The sequence below is a fragment of the Hypanus sabinus genome, chromosome 12, assembly GCF_030144855.1.
Source record: "Hypanus sabinus isolate sHypSab1 chromosome 12, sHypSab1.hap1, whole genome shotgun sequence".
Taxonomy (NCBI): domain Eukaryota; kingdom Metazoa; phylum Chordata; class Chondrichthyes; order Myliobatiformes; family Dasyatidae; genus Hypanus; species Hypanus sabinus.
In genome coordinates, this window is record NC_082717.1 from 102,105,725 (window position 1) to 102,126,230 (window position 20,506).

General features: G+C 42.4%; 1 protein-coding gene across 4 annotated transcripts in view; it reads right to left on the reverse strand.

The window, feature by feature from the left end:
* Positions 1-20,506, reverse strand: part of snx14 (sorting nexin 14) — a 138,819-nt gene that overhangs the window by 117,166 nt on the left and 1,147 nt on the right. For all 4 annotated transcript variants that reach the window (XM_059986585.1, XM_059986588.1, XM_059986587.1 and 1 more), the window contains exons 2-5: positions 16,829-16,949; positions 10,440-10,513; positions 9,066-9,144; positions 300-343 (exon numbers count right to left, since the gene is read on the reverse strand). In XM_059986585.1, the coding sequence (XP_059842568.1) occupies positions 300-343; positions 9,066-9,144; positions 10,440-10,513; positions 16,829-16,949 (318 nt within the window). The remainder of the gene's footprint in view (positions 1-299; positions 344-9,065; positions 9,145-10,439; positions 10,514-16,828; positions 16,950-20,506) is intronic.

Genomic DNA, 20,506 nt, shown 5'->3' on the forward strand with positions numbered 1-20,506 from the left:
TAAAATCAGAACCCGTTTATTCTCAAAAATCAAGCAAAATACAAATGAAATAGTAGAAACTGCTGAAGATATCCAGCATATCAAACAGTATCTGCAGAAAAATCCAACAGATTTTTCTGCTTGAAAATCTTGCATTGTAAATTTCATCTAATGACAGATCTTGAACCCGAGTCCTCTTGTCTCTTCCCACAGATGCTACCTGACTGGCAAAGTATCTCCAGCATTTTCTATTCTTATTTCAGATTTCCAGCACCTGCAACATTTTATCTTTAGATATTAAGAAGGGACCCGATTCTTACCTATACCATGGGTGCACAAAGTTTTCAATCACCAGCTCCAGAATCTGCAGAAGGTAAAGTTCTATGGTTAGTACAAAACCAATTTGTCTAGACACACATTTCCTTCTGCACCTCTCAAAAATGCTTTTGGGTATGACCTGACTAGCCTAATGTAAAAACTACTTACTCCCCCCAGTTCTTTATGAGAGGCGGGTCTCACTGGCAAGTAAAATACGAATGACCCACCCAGAAATGCCCTTGGAAAGATGGTGGTGAGATACAACATACCATCTACTCAGCAATGAAGGCACTGCAATGTATTTCCAACACAAGACAGTGTTCAGTTAGGGAGCTCGGGAGATATCCTTGTCACTTAGATATTTCGAAGGCATCTCTGAGGGAAACCTGACCGCAGTTATTTTGTAGATGGTACTCATTGCAGTCTATAGATACACTGCCAGGTAGCCAGGATTCCCTTTGTTTAGTGAGACATTATACCAGATAATTGGGGCAGGAGGCAGCTACCAGACAGGTACTAACTAGTGACAGTCATGATCACTTGTGTGGTCATTGGACACTACACCGTATTTAGAATGAACAATTTTTAAATAGTGTCAGTTGTACATTTGTGTTCAAAACCCAGTGACTTTTGTACAGATGGTTGGTGAGAAATACGCAGTAGGACAATTCAGAACTGTTTGCTCACTGTGGTTTCAAGCATTCAGGCTTGGAGATGCACGAAACTCCTGGGAGTGAAAATGAAATGATTTCACTACTTCAGCAAATTAGGAATTACAAACATTTGAAGATATTGACAATCATCTTGAATATAACAATCAAAATGAAGAATTGGAGGATGCAATTGTCAAAGCATTGTAAGTAGGTAATCCATTACTTCTGTGCTGATTTGTTCCTTACTTTCAATCAAAACAACAATGCAACAAATACTGGGTGAATTCCTCTGTCGATGACTGGTAGTGTTCCAATTTGTACTGCTATCCATTTAAATACATAATTTATTACTCAGTCTGTCTTTTTTCTTACACCTTTTTAACTATTTCCATGAAACTTCAGCTAATTGGGGCAGCCCACTTAATTGACCCAAAATGTACTGGTCCCAATGTGCCCCAAATATTGTGTTTGGTTGTGTTGGTGTGCACGCTATATGTATACAAAGTCTGTCAAAATAAACTTTATTCATAATAAAAATTATTTATACAAATAAACCATACACTGACTTTCATTTTTACATTCACAGTCAATTCATTACATAGTGTTCTATTACATTCCTTAAAACCAACGGGACTGTTGCAACTCATGTGGCCCCCTGGGGTAGTACACTACTACGTGTAACTGAAGGACTTCCTCAACCAACCTACCCCCCTCCGTGTCCAGTTGTGGAAGAACCCATACAGTGGGCCACCCGCACTGAGGTGGCTGCACCAAGCTTCAGTGCATGCCTCAGCCCATACTCCGGCAGCCTAGAATGTGCCAGTTGGCAGTACTTTTTCCATGGACATCTCAGTCTGCTGGGAGAACAGCAGGTTTTGGGCAGAGCAAGAGGCGTCTTTCATAGAGTTGAAGATCTGCCATAAACACCTGAAGCTCATCTGTGTGCGTTCCTGGGAACAGTCTGTAGTTCAGAGTCCTCTGTCATGCAGTTGCTCAAGATAAACCGGACACATCTATCTCCACACCTTCTTCACAAACACACAGTACTCTCCATCGTCATTCCATTGGTGGAGCAAATTAATGTTCGGACTGGGCACTGAATTGGATGTTCTCTGATGTTGATGAAGCTTTGAGACTGAGGAGGGTATCAGGCTTCCTCTTGCTGCCACAGCAGACTCAGTTAGATTACTAATGAACACTGAATCCCCTCACCAATCCTCTCTAGACTGTGTTTCCCCAAGCTAAATGTCAAGTGGTTAGATTCTTCCACCGGGGATGGTAACTGCAGGGCATTGACATGAGATTGTCTCCTTACCAGCTTACTCCTGTCTGCTCATTTTCTGAAAAGTTGAGAACGAAACCAAACCTTTCATGAAACTCCCCACTTCTGTTGCTACAAGAGGGCGGACCTGTGATGCCAAGAGACTGCAGCAAAATCAAACTGCTGGAAGAGTCAAAGTGCAAAATTCAAAGTAAATTTATTATCAAGAAGTATGTGTCATTAAGTATTACCCCGAGATTCATTTTCTTGCAGGCATTCACTGCAAATACAAAGTGCACAATATGAACAAACAACCAATGTGCAAATGCAACAAAGAAAAAAAAATGACAATAATAAATAAACAAGTACTGAAAACAAGAGCTGTAGTGTCCTTGACAGTGTGTCCATAGGTCGTGGTATCAGTTCAGAGTTGGGGTGAGTGAAGTTATCCACGCCAGTTCAAGAGTCTGACAGTTGAGGGGTAATAACTATTCTTGAACCTGGTGGTGTGGCTTCCGTACATCCTCCCTGACGGCAGCAGCAAGAAGAAAGCAATCTGTGGAGGCAATAGGTAAGGCCTTGCACTCGGACCCAAGAGACCCCATGAAGAATTCCTTCAATGATGTCCTGGAGCTGGCAACAAATCCCCCAATATGCAGGACACACCCACAACATGTAGAAAGCCACACTGAGAATTGAGCCATCTTCCGTAGCTAAATACTGTTTCGATGTTAAGAATAGCAGTGACGTGCAGTCAGAAAAGACAGTACCTGCTTATGAAAAGAATGATTCTGAAGTGTGTTGATTGTTTAATAGTTTACAATTTACAATATACATTTTATACCTGCAGTTTCTGGTTGAGACAATATTACGTAACTACAATATTACCCTATAACAACAAAGCTAAAGCAGCTAGAGGCAGTGATCAACTTTGCACCCGATGCACATCCAGGTTTCAGTAATACCACCTTTCCTCCTTCCTTCAATTGCAATCAGATCACACATATGCAGTGAGGATCCTGGATTAAAATGCCATCTTGAAATATGCCAAGAAACCTATGGGAAGAATAAAATCTACTGCTGCTTGCAGCATGACTACAAGTGACTGGCAGGCAGAACTAAAGGCCTGGCCTATTGAAGTCTTTGGATGTTATTCCTTTCTCTCACCCCACTGTAAACCCTCGATAAGCTTCCTTCAGTTAATGTGGCATTGCTCTGTTGGCAAAAAATGAAATCAAATTAGAAATCACAGTATGTGTGCTTGCAACACTGTGTGTCAGACAGAGTGGTCAGCAGCACTGGGGCTCCACAGGGGACTGTCCTGTCTCCCTTTCTCTTCACCATCTACACCTCGGACTTCAACTACAACACAGGGTCTTGCCATCTTCAGAAGTTTTCTGATGACTCTGCCATAGTTGGACGCATCAGCAAGGGAGCTGAGGCGGAGTACAGGGATACGGTGGGAAACTTTGTCACATGGTGCGAGCAGAATCATCTGCAGCTTAATGTGAAAAAGACTAAGGAGCTGGTGGTGGACCTGAGGAGGGCTAAGGCACCGGTGACCCCTGTTTCCATCCAAGGGGTCAGTGTGGACATGGTGGAGGATTACAAATACCTGGGGATACAAATGGACAATAAACTGGACTGGTCAAAGAACACTGAGGCTGTCTACAAGAAGGGTCAGAGCCGTCTCTATTTCCTGAGGAGACTGAGGTCCTTTAACATCTGCCGGACGATGCTGAGGATGTTCTATGAGTCTGTGGTGGCCAGTGCTATCATGTTTGCTGTTGTGTGCTGGGGCAGCAGGCTGAGGGTAGCAGACACCAACAGAATCAACAAACTCATTCGTAAGGCCGGTGATGTTGTAGGGGTGGAACTGGACTCTCTGACGGTGGTGTCTGAAAAGAGGATGCTGTCCAAGTTGCATGCCATCTTGGACAATGTCTCCCATCCACTCCATAATGTACTGGTTAGGCACAGGAGTACATTCAGCCAGAGACTCATTCCACCGAGATGTAACACTGAGCATCATAGGAAGTCATTCCTGCCTGTGGCCATCAAACTTTACAACTCCTCCCTCGGAGTGTCAGACACCCTGAGCCAATAGGCTGGTCCTGGACTTATCTCCACTTGGCATGATTAACATTATTATTTAATTATTTATGGTTTTATATTGCTATACTTCTTCACTATTCTTGGTTGGTGCGACTGTAAAGAAACCAAATTTCCCTTGGGATCAATAAAGTATGTCTGTCTGTCTGTCTTAGAAAGAGGTGACATGGGGTCAGAAGTTGTTGAATCGTTGTGGATAGAGCTGAGGAACTGTAAGGGTAAAAAAACCCTGATGGGAGCCGTTTACTGAGTCCCAAACAGTAGTGAGTAGCAGTCTACAAGTTACAACAGGAAATAGAAAATGCAGGAGAGGGAGCAATGTTACAATAGTCATGGGAGATTTCAATACACAAGTAAATTGGGAAAATCAGGTTATTGCTGGACTCCAAAAGGGCTAATTTCTAGAATGCCTATGAGATGGCTTAATAGAGCAGCTCGTGGCTGAGACCACTGGGGAATCAGCTATTCTGGATTGGGTGTTGTGCAATGAACTGGAATTGATTAGAGAGCTTAAGGTTAAAGAACCCTTGGGGGCAGGCAATTATAATATGATCAAATTCAGCCTGAAATTTGAGAAGAATAAGCTAAGGTCAGATGTCTCAGTATTACAGTGGGGTAAAGAGCACCAGCAGGGGTGACGGAACAGCAGCAATGGCTCAGATATATACATCCCAGGGAGGAAGAAGTATTCTAAAGGTAAGATGACACTACTATGGCTAACAAATCAAAGCCAACAAAAAGCCAAAGAGAAGGCATATGATAGAACAAAAATTAGTGAGAACTTGGGAGGATTGAGGAGCATTTAAAAACCAACAGAAGGCAACTAAAATTGTCATTAAGAAGGTAAAGATGGAATACAAAAGTAAGCTAGCCAATAATATTAAACAGGATACTAAACATTTCTTCAGAATCATAAAGTGTAAAACAGAGGAACGAATGGATATCGGACTGTAAAAAATGACGCTGGAGAGGTTGTAATAGGGGACAAGGAAATGGCAAATGAACTGAATAAGTATTTTGCATCATTATTCACTGTGGAAGATACTAACAGTATGGTGGAAGTTCCAGGTGTCAGGGTCATGGAAACATAGAAAACCTACAACACAATACAGGCCCTTCGGCCCACAATGCTGTGCCGAACATGTACTTACTTGAGAAATTACCAAGGGTTACCCATAGCCCTCTATTTTTCTATGTTCCATCTACTGTATCTATCCAGGAGTCTCTTAAAGACCTTATCGTATCCATCTCCAACACCATTGTCAGCAGCCCATTCCACGCACTTGCCAGTCTCTGTGTAAAAAACCTCCTCTGTACCTACTTCCAAGCACCTTTAAAACTGTGCCCTCTCGTGATAGACATTTCAGCCCTGGGAAAAAGCCTCTGACTAGTCACACGATAATCATGAAGTGTGTGTGAAGTTACCATTTCTAGGGAGAAAGTTCTTGGGTTCTGTAAGTAGATAAATCACCTGGACCAGATGGCGCACACACACCCCAAGGTTCTGAAAGAGGCAGCTGAAGAGATTGTGGAGGAACTAGTATTGAACTTTCAAGAATTGCTAGATTCTGGAATGGTTCCGGATGACTGGAAAATTGCAAATGTCAATTCACTCTTCAAGAAGGGAGAGGAGCAGAAGAAAGAAAAACTATAGGCCAGTTAGTCTGACCTCAGTGGTTGGGAAGAAATTGGGGTCTTTTGTTAAGGATGTGGTTTCGGGATATTTGGAGGCACATGATAAAATAGGCCATAGTCAGAATGGTCTCCTCAAGGGAAAATCTTGTAAGCTAGACATAAGAAAAATTGGTTGATGTTGTGTACTTGGATTTTAAAATGGCCTTTAACAAGGTGCCACACATGCTTAGCAAGCTACGAGCCCATGGTATTACAGGAAAGATTATAGCATGGATAAAGTAGTGGCTGGATGGCAGGAGGCAAAGAAAGGGAATAAAGGGAGCCTTTTCTGGTTGGCTGCTGGTGCCGAGTGGTGTTCCACAGGGGTCTGTGTTGGGACCGATTCCTTTTATGTTATACGTTAATGATTTGGATGATGGAATTGATGGCTTTGGTGCAAAGTTTGCAGACAATATGAAGATCGGTGGAGGGACAGGTAGTTTTGAGGAAGTAGAGAGACTATAGAAGGACTTAAAAACAGTTTAGGAGGATGGGCAAAGAAGTGGCTGATGGAATATAGTGTTCGGAAGTGTATGTAAAAGAAATGAAAGGGTTTACTATTTTCTAAATGGAGAGGAAATACAAAATTCTGAGGTGCAAAGGGACTTGGGAGTCCTTGTGCAGGATTTGTTAAAGGTTAATTTGCAGGTTGCTTCTGTGTGACGAAGACAAATACAATGCTGGCATTCATTTCAAGAGGACTAGAATATAAAAGCTAGGATGTAATGTTGAGGCTTTATAAAATACCGGTGAGGCCTCACTTGGAGTATTGTGAGTAGTTTTGGGCCCCTTATCTTAGAAAGGGTGTGCTGACACTAGAGAAGTTTCAAAGGAGGTTCACGAGAATGATTCCGGGATTAAATGGTTTGTCATATGAAGAGTGTTTAATGGCTCTGGGCCTGTATTCACCAGAATTCAGAATAAAGGGTAATCTAATTGAAACCTATCAGATGGTGAAAAGCCTTGATGGAGAGGATGATTCCTGTGGTAGGAGTGTATGACCAAAGGGCACAGCCTCAGTATTAAGGGGCGTCCTTTTAGAACGGCGATAAGGAGGAATTTCTTAACCAGAGTGGTGAATCTGTGAAATTCGTTGCATGGGCAGCTATGGAGGCCAGATCTTTATGTATATTTAGGACAGAGGTTGATAGATTCTTGATTGGTCAGGGAATGAAGGGATACGAGGTGAAAGGCAGAAAATTGGGGCAGAGAGAAAAAAATGGATCAGCCATTAAAAAATGGCAGAGCAGACAAATTTTGCTGCTCTATCTTATGTGACTCTCAGGGAGGATTCAGTGGATCCTGATTGAGAATGATCCCTAGGATGTGTGAATGGGAAAGACACAAATGTCCATATTGAGCTTGGCATCCTTCCATCAACCAATGGCCACAGTGGATGGAGTACTGTCAGATCAGCTGATGACCTTTGGGCTTTGAAGGAGTGATGGGTTGGAGGCCTGGGTAGATCCAGGCAGCCCAGGGGGAGGGGGCCAGAAGGGCAGTACTGCTTTTCCAACGGGCAGGCTGCCATTAATTGACGATGAGTGGTGGGCCAGGAACTGGGGTGAGGACGAGTTAATGAAAGTGGAAGGTACTGATGAGGGTGAGGTGATTATAATTTGCTATTAAGCAGCTAATGCATGAATTTGTGAATTATTATAATCTAAACATTGACAGGATGTAACATTTGTTAATAGTAAATTTAACAGCAAGTTAATATACAACACCATTCAAATTAAAACATTATTATGACACAGATGTTTTAATACCGACCGAGTGAAACGCCTCCCTTATCGCTTCCCCTTCTCCCATTCCATAAGGACTGTGGCTGACTAACCTTGGACAGAATGTAATGTTGACTCTATTCTGGAGTCATGACATTACGGGTATCATAATTATGCATGGATAAACTAAAATGAGAACCAGTCTTTAGGAAATAAAACAAGTACACAATTTAACTTCCAACTGATACTTCTGTAGCTGCTCAAACCTATAATGTAGGGATGGGACATACTCTATCCCACTGAAACAATATTGGGGAAAGACAATGTTGCCACATTGTTAAAGATGTATCCCCTACCACTTAATCCACAGTTCAGGACCCATCAATCGTCACCTAGCCATCTGTTTTAGTTACAATTTCATGGCACCAGCCCTCAAAACTGAAACAAAAGGGTTATATTTTGAGAGTCCGGCCTTAGGGACATACACCAGCATTGAATATTCAAAGTATTCTGCTAGCTGGAATGCATTACCATTGTAAATATATTGGTATATAAATTTACCTGACTATATTCAAAATGATAAAATTAAGTAGGTAAAACAGTTAATTGTTTATTGCTATTATTGCGTTGAAGTATAAAGCGTTGTGGTAGGAGAGTGAGATTCTCTGAACTCTCTCTGTGGGAGGTTTGCTGTACTAACAAAGACTGCGATATTTCCCAATTACAGCTTCTGTGCAGCTCAATTTTAGTCAGTCACAACAAACTCGACTCCTCACCTCACTCTCTTGTGGTTCAATCATCTGTCAACTCTTACTCCATGGAATATTTTGGCATTTGTTAACAACTTTGATGCCAACGTAAGTAGTAACCACTGCAAAATTTCTGTATACGTCAAGTGTAATCAAATTCAAAAACACACAAAATGCTAACATTATCAAGAATAAATCAAGTTCAAGTTCAGTTGTCATACACCCATGCACACATAAATACAGCCAAATGAAACAGCATTATTCTGGAGCCAAGGTGCAAAACACAGAACCACAGTCACTAATAATCACAGAAGCACGTGTAATTATTATAGCAGAAAACATACAACTTCAAAAAAGTAACAATAATCTAGCCCAAGACCCTGAGTGTCATGGCCTGCAGACTAATGGGAGCATGGGATGTTGTCCCAGAGGCAGATTTCTGCACGAACGCAGCAGTTCCTCATTTCGTGCTGTATGATGTTTGAAAATGAAATTGTAACCAAAATAATAAAAGGACTTGAGTATGTTTTCATAATGTGGTTATCTGAAAACCCAAACGATTCTGTTGAATGTAGGCAAAGATGAAACAACTTACTTCAGATAGAGATGCATCCACCTTTGAACTAACTGTCAAACCCAGCCAAGGTTGGTAGTTTTCCAACAACAGTGTGGCCCTGTTAACAGAAAATACATATTTGAAAGTATCTTATCCACAAACATTTCTTGCAGCTTCTTTTTTGATAGAATATGCAGAAGGTGAGAGCAATGAAAAAGAAACTGAACAGTTCGAACTGATAATTATTATGTCACGGGAATCAAATGCAAATTCAGCATTACGATTGAAGCGTGCTGTGTAAAGTGAAATAATTATGCACTTCATCCCTGCCCTTAATAAAATCATAGAAAACAGCAATCCATAGCAACTCCCAAACTGCAGACCCAATTCAATGAAGCGACTCTTACACCACAGTTATAAACGATCTTGTTTTATTGACAATTTATCTGTCCTCTGTATGTTTCAATCCATTCGGTCTTTGCAGAGGTGCATAGTCTGTTGTAAACAAGAGCAGGCAAGGCAACTTTATTTGCAGGGCTGAGTGCAATCCATTGAAAGAACAACTATAATGATTTATATCAACACAGTTCTGCCCCACAACCAGGTGCTGAAGGCAGTGGCAGAAATATCCCCTCAGCTATTAACCTTTGCCAATCCAGAGAGCCGGAGACCAACCACAGCCTCGGCCCAGCACCAGATAACCAGCTGGCTTCTTTACCACAGCATCTGACTGGGAACTGAATCTTCGTAAGCAATTAAAGGTCCCTAGCTTCATCATGTCATCATCTGTGAGGCCTGAGGTGGTAATTCTGTCAGAAACCTCAAAGTAGGCAGTCAAAGTAGAATTGACAGTTCCTTAAGACGACCAGATTAAGAAAGCCAAATACCAGCAGTGGTAAAGAAGTGCCACAGAGACAGGGGTGGAGGGCACCGTGTAAGCCTCAAGGTGGGATGTAGAGGTTTTGTTGGGTGCTTGTCCTATAGAACTTACTGTTTCCTTGTGACTACGAGGATGGCAAAGAAAAGAGCCATTAGGACCATCACAGAGGCTGCTCAGCGAGCTTCCAGATAGTTGTGGATCAAGAGGTGTGACCCATGACCAGGGCTGATCAACCCTGGTTGGGTGTCCGATGTTGAAAGGCTCGAAACACCTGAAGACCCCAGGTTACATCAATGAAGATGCATATCTCAGCATCATACCCATTCAGCTTTTTCTTTCTTTGAATTACTCACTGTTTTGCATTCAAGCGACAGGCAATTTACCACCATTGCACATTTTCCCTCAAATCAATGGCTTTCTTCAAGCTGGACAAAGCAATACAACATGAGGGCCCAATCTTCAGTTTGCACTCACAGCTTGTCTAGATTCACGTTTCACCTCAGGCAAAAGTCCTTCAGTCCCAATGAACTTACTTATGTCGTTTGCACTTGACCTTCCCACAGACAGCACAACTGTGACCTTGAGGAAATAGTTCCTGTTGTTCCAGCTGTTACAAATACAAAAAAAAGTAAAATTAGTGATCCTTGTTTGGAAGTTGAAACAGAAAATAGATGCACTTACCAATCCAATAATTAAAGGAGCAACAAGAGCCTAAAAGAACAAAGGCAGGAGTTTTGCAAATACACTGGTCACGGGCATCACTGTTATGATTTACTGTTCATTACTAACAGCCCAAAACGTGAATAACTGCAGCTCATGACTTGACTTGGAGGATTTTCCCCAGTAACCATCACAGAACATTGATCACCTCAATGCCCTTGGGGTATGCGTTTACACATCTGTAAGGGTTAAGTCAGTGTGGTGAACTATGTGCCTGTCGGGACACGCCCCCTGCTGACTGCTCCTGTGGCTCCTCCCACAGGCCCCTGTATAAAGGAGATCTGAGGCCTGACGCTCGGCCTCAGTCTCCAGGACATTGTATGATAGACACTCACCCCTGGTTCCTTCTTCCAGTCAATAAAAGCCGATATCTCGCCTTACGTCTCAGTGTGAGTTATTGATGGTGCATCAGTCAGTAAAGGATTTCAAGGATAGCACACAATCTTTGTGACTGGAAGGCGTTATGTCTCATCCTGCCTTCTGCCCATGGTTGAGAATTTAGAAGAGCTTATTGCATTTCATCTTCTCAGTGGCAGATACCCCCGCTACAGCATGGAGGAAGGCACATTTTATATCATGGCTGAGAGGCAGATCAAGGGACGGCCCTGTAGTTTCTTTAACGGTTGCAATTACATCTATCCAGGCAAGCAGACAGCATTCTCTCTCACTGCAGATCTGTGTCGTATGTACGTTCAGGAATTGTGACATTTTAAATTGCATATTTATGGATGCACTAAAATGAGAACCAGTCTTCAGAAAATAAAAGCTGTGCACAGACCTCATTCTCTCTGGGTAGCCTCCAACCTAACAACACGAACATAGACTTCTCCGATTTCCGGTCATTTTTCCCCCTCTCCCTTCTCTCATCTTCATTTCCCCACTCTGGCCTTTTACCTCTTCTCCTCACCTGTCTACATCTCCCCCTGGTGCCCCTCCTCCCATGATACACTCTCCCTCCTATCACATTCCTCTTTCTCTAGCCCTTTGCCTTTTCCATCAACCACCTTCAAGCTTCTTTCTTCATCCATCCTCCCCCACAAACCTGGCTCCACCTATCACCTTCTAGCACATCCCCCCTCCCCATCTCCCCGCCTTCCTTTCCAGGGCTGATGATGGGTCTCTGTCCAAGACGTCAACTGCTTATTCATTTCCACAGATACTGCCTGACCTGCTGAGCTCCTCCAGCGTTTTGAGTGTGTTGCTCTGGACTTGCAGCACCTGCAGAATCTCTTGTGTTCACAAACTAACTAGCAACTGATAACTCTGTGGCTAGTAAAGCCAATGTGGGTCATTCAGATTCTGTCCTACTGGACATCGTCTGGAGCTAAGCTTAGTGCCTAGGTGGCACATGGGGCCTCATCCCACTGGAAGCACTGAGGAAAGGACAACAGATGACCTTTGCTGCTGTTAGCATGTTTGTTAAAGGTGTATCCCTGCCTGCCACTGAATGAGCAATTCAGGATTCTGGCTAGTTGTATACTCATTGCATCATCCTACAACACTGTGGCAAAAGGGTATTTGGAGTTTGTAGTAGGCAGAGGCTTTCTGCACAGCATCAATATTGAATATTCAAAGGGCTCCTACTTCACTACTATTATAAATATGTAATTCTGTACATTTAGCCACATTAAGTAGGCAATTATAGCATTTCAAACTGTAGTCATTTATTCTTAACTTTATGCTAAAGTACAAAATATTACATCAAGTGAGATTCTCTTCATGAGCTGCATCTTGCAGACACCCACAAAACAAAGAAAGACAAAAGAACACTTAAAAAAAACATGCAATGAAGAATATCCATGTGCAAAGGAGGATAAATTGTGAAAATTAAAAAGAAAAAAACAGAGGATGTGAGCTGCAATGGTGCCAAAAGTGAGCGTACGAGCTGCGAAGCCAGGCCAGCACTGAGGCGAGGGAAGCCGGGCCAGAAGCCCGACGGCTACAGGGCAACAACTGCTCTTGAACTTGGCTGCATGGGAGCCGAGACTCCTGTCTTTGCATCCAACGGTAGTGATGAGAAGAGGGGTCAAACACAAGCAGACTGTCCGGGCTCAGGTGGGGAATCTCGTCTGGCACGGAGAATTACACCTGGTTGTTTTCCGCTCTCGGGCCTCAATGCTTTTAATCTAGTTTGACGCTTTAATTGGCATGGAGTAATGGGGCCGAACACTGGTTCGTTTTCCATTTTAATCTAGCCTTAAGTTTGCCCCAGTGTTGGCCAACCTTCATGTTCAAAGGCAAACAACACTGGACATACTCCTGAAGCCAACACCTCCTGAGGAAGTGGAACACTGTCAGCAAGTTGAGAACAGTGATGTGGATGATCCCGATCCTCTTCTGTCAAGGCTGAGGAAAGTCCATCTCCCACCCCCCCCCCCCATCCTCATCACATTCTACAGGGGTTGTATTGAGAGCATCCTGAGCAGCTGCATCACTGCCTGGTTCAGGAATTGCACCATCTCAGATCGCAAGACCCTGCAGCGGATAGTGAGGTCAGCTGAGAAGATCATCGGGGTCTCTCTTCCCGCCATTACAGACATTTATACTACACGCTGCATCCACAAAGCAAACAGCATTATGAAGGACACCACACACCCCTCATACAAACTCTTCTCCCTCCTGCCATCGGGGAAAGGGTACCAGAGCATTCGGGCTCTCACGACCAGACTATGTAACAGTTTCTTCCCCCAAGCCATCAGACTCCTCAATACCCAGAGTCTGGACTGACACCAACTTACTGCCCTCTACTGTGCCTATTGTCTTGTTTATTATTTTTTGTAATGCCTGCACTGTCTTGTGCACTTTATGCAGTCCTGGGTAGGTTTGTAGTCTAGTGTAGTTTTTTTTCTTTGTTGTTTTTACATAGTTCAGTGTAGTTTTTGTACTGTTTCATGTAGCACCATGGTCCTGAAAAATGTTGTCTCGTTTTTACTGTGCACTGTACCAGCAGTTACGGTCGAAATGAAGCATCTGTTTTTCAGCTTTCTACCTGACTCCCTATTCTTCTTTCAGCAATGACTCTGTGATGCCTACAATATCATGCAAACTCTCCCACAAGGACCATACCTATCCTCATCTACAGCTATTCTGAAAGTTAAGGAGTTGTGGTCACTGTTCCCTAACTGTTCACCCACTGAAAGGTGGGCCAGGCTCATTACCCAACACCAGAACAGACTCTTCTCTCGTTGGACCATCTACATTTTAATTAAGACAACTTCCTGGATACACTTAAATTCTGCCCCATCTAAACCCCTTGGACTAAGAAGGTCCAGTTTATATTGGAGGGAGGGGGTTGAAACCATGGCAACAACACTGACACACTTCCTTTATCCGACTCTGTTCCTCAAAGCCCCATTGGCTATTAGGAGGTTTGTAGTACAGTCCCATCAGGGTGACTGTACCTTTCCTTTTCCTGAGTTCCACCCAAATGGACTCAGTGTCTGACCCCTCCATTACGTCACCCCAAGAGCAGCTCTGATATTGTCCCTGATTAGTAGTTCAACTCCCCCCTCTTTTATCTCTTCCTCTATCTTTTCTAAAACTTCTAAAACCTGGTACATTAACCTCCCACTCCCGCCCCTTGCTCAACCAAATTTCAGTAATGGCTACAATGTCATAGTTCCATGCACAGATCCACACTCAAAGTTCATCACCCTCACCCACAATACTCCTAGCATTAAAATACATACATTTCAAACTATCCAACACATTATACTTGTTATTTTCATTTTGTCTTTCAATACTTTCCTTGACATCTACCATCCAGACGAATCTTTCCCTTACTGACCTAGGGCTCCAGTTCCCCACCCCCTACAAAACTAGTTTAAACTCTAAGTAGTGTCAGCAACCCTCCCGGCCAGGATATTGGTTCCCCTCCAGTTCAGATGCGACCTGTCCCTCCTATGCAGGTCCACCCTTCCCCAGAGGAGGTTCGAGTGATCCAATGACTTGAAACCCTGTCTGCCACACCATTTCCTCAGCCACTCATTCATCTTTGTTATCACCCCATTCTTACCTGTACTAGCCCATGGCACAGAGAGTAATCTGGAGATTACGACCTTCAAGGTCCTTCTCTTCAACCTCTTTCCTAGCTCTATATACTCACTGTATAGGAACTCTTCTCCTTTACTGCCTGTGTCACTGGTGCCAATATGTACCGGGACCTCTGGCTGCTCCCCCTCCCCTTGAGAATCATCCTGCAGCTGCTCCAATACATCAGAGACCCTAGCACCTGGGAGGCAACACACCATTCTCATGTCTCTTTTGCAGCCATAGATTCTCCTTTCTGTCCCCATAACTACCGCACTGAATTTACCCTTCCCTGTTGAGCCTCAGGGCAGGCCACTGTGCCACCAGCCTGGTGCTGGTGCTGTGATGTGGTAGATCTACCCCCCCCCCACCCCATCCCAGGAGGTATACTTTTTGCTGAAGGAATGGCCACAGGAGAAACCTGTGCTGACTTCTTAATCCCCTTTCTTCTGAAGGTCACCCATCCACTGTCCAAAGCCTGTACTCTGGGTGGAATTTCCTCAAAAGTCTCATTTATAATATCTCAGCCTCCCAAATGATCCTGAATACACCCAATTCCAGCTCCAACTCCTTGACCCAACAGTCAAGAGCTGAAGATTGCTGTAGACTACATCCCCACTGATGTAGTCATCAGGGAAACAGTCAGGTATCCTGAATTCCCACATCTGACAGCAGCATTCCATCCTATCTACTCTATACTAAAAAAAGAAAAAGGCTTGCCTCTTGTTAATCGTGCCTTCGCCGGTTCACATTGAAACCTGTTAAGCCAAAGCCCTCACACTCCAACAATGGCTGCTCTGCCTGAGCCTACCCTGACGGTAGAGTACAAAATTAATGGGAGGGTTCTTCGCAATGGAGTGAACTCATTAGCGATGCCTGTCGGAGGAATAGAGTGATCTTGGTGTCCAGCTCCAAGGATGAACTAAATCAGATGAAGAGCCTGTTTCTGTGCTGTAGGGGTTAAGAAGGTGAAGTTGAAGAGCCCCTAGGTAATATTACAACTCTATAAAACTCGGATTAGACCACACTTGGAGTAAGATGGTCAGTTTTGGTCAGCTCATTAATTGAAGGATATGGAAGTCTTAGAGAGCAAGTGCGGTAGAGGCTTACCTTCCAGGATTCTCACTGGATTACAGCCTCATGGGGAAAGGTTGAATGAGTTAGGGCTATTCTTTTTGGAGGGAAGAAGGATAAGGAAGAATTTCATAAAGGTGCATAAGATCATAAGAGGCATAGATAAAGTGAACAGCCAGTATCTTTTATCTCAGGGTGACAATGGTTGATACTAACAGGCATTAGTTACAGTACTTGGATTCAAGTGGAGATTTTCTGTTGAAGGGAAGGATTAGATTGATGTTGGAGTAGGATAAAAGGTTGTCATGGTTTAATCATCCTCCAACCCCTAAATATCACAGCAGAGGTTCCTCAGGGCTATATCATAACTGCAAACATCTCCAGCTACTTCAGTGGTGACCTGCTTCCATCATAAAATGTGATGTCGAGGTTTTTGCTAAGGATTGCACAAAGATTAATTTCATTCAAAACTCTTCAGAAAATGAAGCAGCCCATATGTGCACATCTTACCACAAGACATAGGAGCAAAGTTAAACCAATCAGTCCATCGAGTCTGCTCTTCATGATAGTGCATGACAATTCAACATTAAACCGCATGGCACAGTAACAGGCCCAAGAGGAGATCCAGTGCTGGTGATCCTGTGGTCAATGTGTCACCTCCCGACACTCCAAAGACTTTTCACTGGTCAGGAGTCTCCAATTCCCTGGACAAGTACAGACCAAACTCTAAGATGCTCAACATATCCAACGTGAAGCTGCTCATTTCATTGACAACCCTTTCAATGCCCTGAACATTTCTTCCTTCCAACACCAGTGTACAGTGTCTGCAAAGTAATCTACAAAATAACTTGTGGCTACTCCCAGGCCTCTGTGATAGCATGTCCTCAAACCCACTACTCTCATCAAGAACAAGGGCAGCAGGTGTGTGGGAACCACCATTTTCCAAATCAAGTGCTATTCTGCCCTGAAAATATATCACTAGTGGGTCTAAGTCCTTAAACCATAGCCATACCATCACCAATAAAATGTCAGTTTTTCAAGATGGCAGTGCTCAGATCATGAGAATAAATGAGTTATGAAAATAAAAACTTAGATTTACCTTTGGCTTGCGCTCAATAGAGAAGAGAATATTGGGTACAAGTGAGGCCGGTCCAAGTGAGCAGTAGAAAGTGACGACTCCAGCAAGGAATGACCAGAAGATCATGAGAATATGCAGGTACCTTTAGGTAGAAAACAGAGTTATCATGGGATTGACCAACTTACATTCAAACTGTTAAGTAAATGTGGTAAATTTATTCTAATATTGGCTTCATTAAAAAAATCTCAGAACAACTTGCTTTAATAAGACCTTAACGGCTAAAAAAAATCACTATTGAACCAAAACAAACAATGCTGGAAGCACTCAGCAAGACAAGCAGCTTCTGTGGTGACAGGAAAAGAGTTAAAGTGGCAGCCACTTGAACAAGCCAACGTCACTTAGGAACTAAACACGGCCCGGGGGGTGGGGGGGGTGAATCCTGTACAATCTGCCTTCCCTCAATCCAAACACAAGGCTCCAAAGCTGAAGAATATATTCAATCCTTTACTAAAAAACTAGTAGAACAACTTTGAAGCGATAAAAACTAATGAAACTAAACTGAAGCGATATAACAAATACCTTAGCGTATTAAACGTACTTTAGATTTCTCCAACGCAATTAAGCTACCAAACTAACTAAGCAATTTTAAATGTAATGAAGCAGTTCTAAGTGGTCAGCGAAAAAGATATCATTCTGGCTCACGCCCTAGCTTTAGACTCTGCGTGAACTTCTGACGATAAAAGCATGAATACATAACTAAAACTCTTTGCTTCTCCATGCTCCCACCCATGTGACTAACTACCATAACAAAAATAAACACAACAAAAATACAATGCAGATAGATACATGGCTCATACAGGCCAATTGTTAACGTTCTAGGAAGTAACAATTCCAGCATAATTCCTTTCTTTTGTAAATTTTAGATTAAACACTAAACACTTTAAAATTCAGAGATTTCGTAGATTTTTAAATAATGCAAATTATGTATAAAGTAAAAAATGGACAGCTACTACAAAGTATCCAAAGGTTGTTAAAAATGAGAGAAAGTCAACATGATTTGAGATGAACATGTATATTTCAAAAACAAAGGATAAGAACAAATGTAAAAAATCACCGTATTTCAGTCAGAGGGATGAATCTACGGAACAGTTGTAGTAAGAATTTAAAAACATGCACCACAATTAACAAGTTTTAAAAATTATTTAATGAACAAATATAAAATACATGATTTAAAATTAATGGCAGTAATGTAAATAAATGACATTTGGAATTGGATTTTGTGTTAAAAAATTACAAATTTTTTTGTTTTTGATGTGATGATTGACGTCAGCGATGTCGTTGTATAAGTGAGGGGGTAGGCAATATAGCTGTAGGTTCAGCCTACACCCTTTTGGTCTGTTTTAAAGAATATCTATGTTTTTAGTTGTAATTTTGTCCTATGAAATCATCATTATGAAATCATTGTTGTAAATTATGCTTTTTGTTATGTTTGTACAGACTGAAATAAATTAATTTCATTCATTCATTTTCAGATGTGGTTTTTTACTTCACTCTACCTCCAAATCAATTTCATGGCATGAGAAACACATTGAAAGTCAATAACGTCAATACACCTAATTAACTGACATTCATTGCTGTTGACACAAATATTAAAAATGCACACTTAAAACTGCACTACACTTTCTCCAGAGTTCTCAAGGATATATCTGCATCACAAAACCAATATACTGCATGGACAGCATTATTTTTTTCCCTTGCAGCAAATCTCAATCTATCATCAGTTGGAAGTGCAAAATCACCGATACCATTCGACAACGAGAAACAGGAGACTAGATCATTCAGCCCTTTGACCTTGCTCCACCTTTCCTCAAAGCTCATCAAGATTCTCTTGCCTGGGTTCATTGTTCTACCTCACTGAACCCTGCCTTTTCGTACCTTCCCATCCAATCGCAGGAAATGTGACACCTGTCTCTTCACCTCTTCACTTTTAACCTCCCAGCATGACAATATGAAACAGCAATTCACCCGCACTGAGTACTGCATTCAGAATGCATCACCCCAGCCCAGGAGAAATGAAACACAGATTAGCTGATTGTTCAAGTTTGTTGTCACGTGACTGTGCATCTATACAAACAAAACAAAGTTCCTCTGGACCATGGTGCCTATCACACACCACATATTACCACAAATAAGGTAACAAAGTATAATTCAAAATCCATGTGAAGTGTTCAGCAGAGGAAAACAGTAAACAGCTTGCCATCCTAGTGACAAGACCTTGGTAACGGCATTAGTTTCACAGCCTAAAGGATGAAGCTGTTACCCAGCCTGGCAGTCTTAGTCCTGAAGCTTCTGTGCCTCAATCCTTTCAGTAGTGGGTCAAAGAGATTGTGCAATGGGTGGTAGGGATCCTCATCAATGCTTCAGGACCTTTGCATAGAAAAATGTCACACGTAGGGGGAAGGGAGGCTCCAGTGAACCAGTCAGCACTTTTTAATATCTTCTGTAGAGTCTTTATTTTTTTCATTAACTTACTTATTCAGAGATACAGAACAATAAAAAGCTCTTCTGGCCCAATTACATCCATGACAAGACAATGAATATTGGGGCCATCGTCAAGAGGTTTGGGTTCACCATGATTGGCTGTTCAAAGGTCTTACAGTGATGATTGAATATTTAACTATTTTGTGGTGGGTCAACAAATGAAGTATGAGTGGTCTCACAAGGACAACACAACACCAAGGAAGAAGCCGCTGATTGAAGAAGTGTCTGTGATTGCAACCCGAAACAACATTTGACCACGGTGAGGTGACCCAGAGGTAAAGACATTCTGAGCCCAGGGCAAGTAATTGTCAATACTTTATGAATGTCCATGTTAGAGGCATCACTTGGACAGTGATTTGGCCATCTCAGAAGTGGTTTACTCACCAAGCAGCTCAAGAGGAAAAGTTGGCAATCAGCTTGAACAGTATCACATGAGTATCTGGACAATGGGAGGCTCACTGGAAGACAGGAAGTAAAAATCCCAGCACGACACTACAGGTGATGCGGAGACTAGGGGCATTCTGGAGAAGAGTTTAAAATCTACAACTTGCTTTCAGATTTTATAAAAAAGGGCACAAATCAAGCTCAAACTGAGTTGGATGCTTTGAGAAGGGAGTGCATTGCAACATGAAGCTTGCCTAAAGTTCTGAAAAATCCACATTCAGAGAGTTTCAACAGATTCTGATTAGATTATTGTGGTATACATACACCAGACTACTTTCCCTGCATGCATGAAGCAGAGTAAATTGCATACGTGCATGCTAATAACAAATAATTATATAGAGATGAGTGCAAAAGAGAATGGATGAAAGAAGGTAGTGCAATAGTATAGTGCAATGGTTATAGTTGTACTTGCTGAGGGTTGTCCAATACCACACTGTCGTCTGAAAACAGTGATAAAAGATTCCAAAGCCTTGAAAACAATCCAGCAAAGGAACATCAAAAGAAATAATTCTGCGACTTTAAAAAGTCCAGAAGAAGAAGAAAAAAAGGGGAAGCAGAGTGGGAGTCAAGATGCAAGATATTGCAAAAGCAACAATATGAAGATGGGGAGCCTTAAGCAATCAAAGCAGGTACTGCTGCTAATGAGTTCAACGTACTAATAGAATGGGTAACTGAGTGTTAACATCTATGCCTCTCAAAGTCCAACACTACATC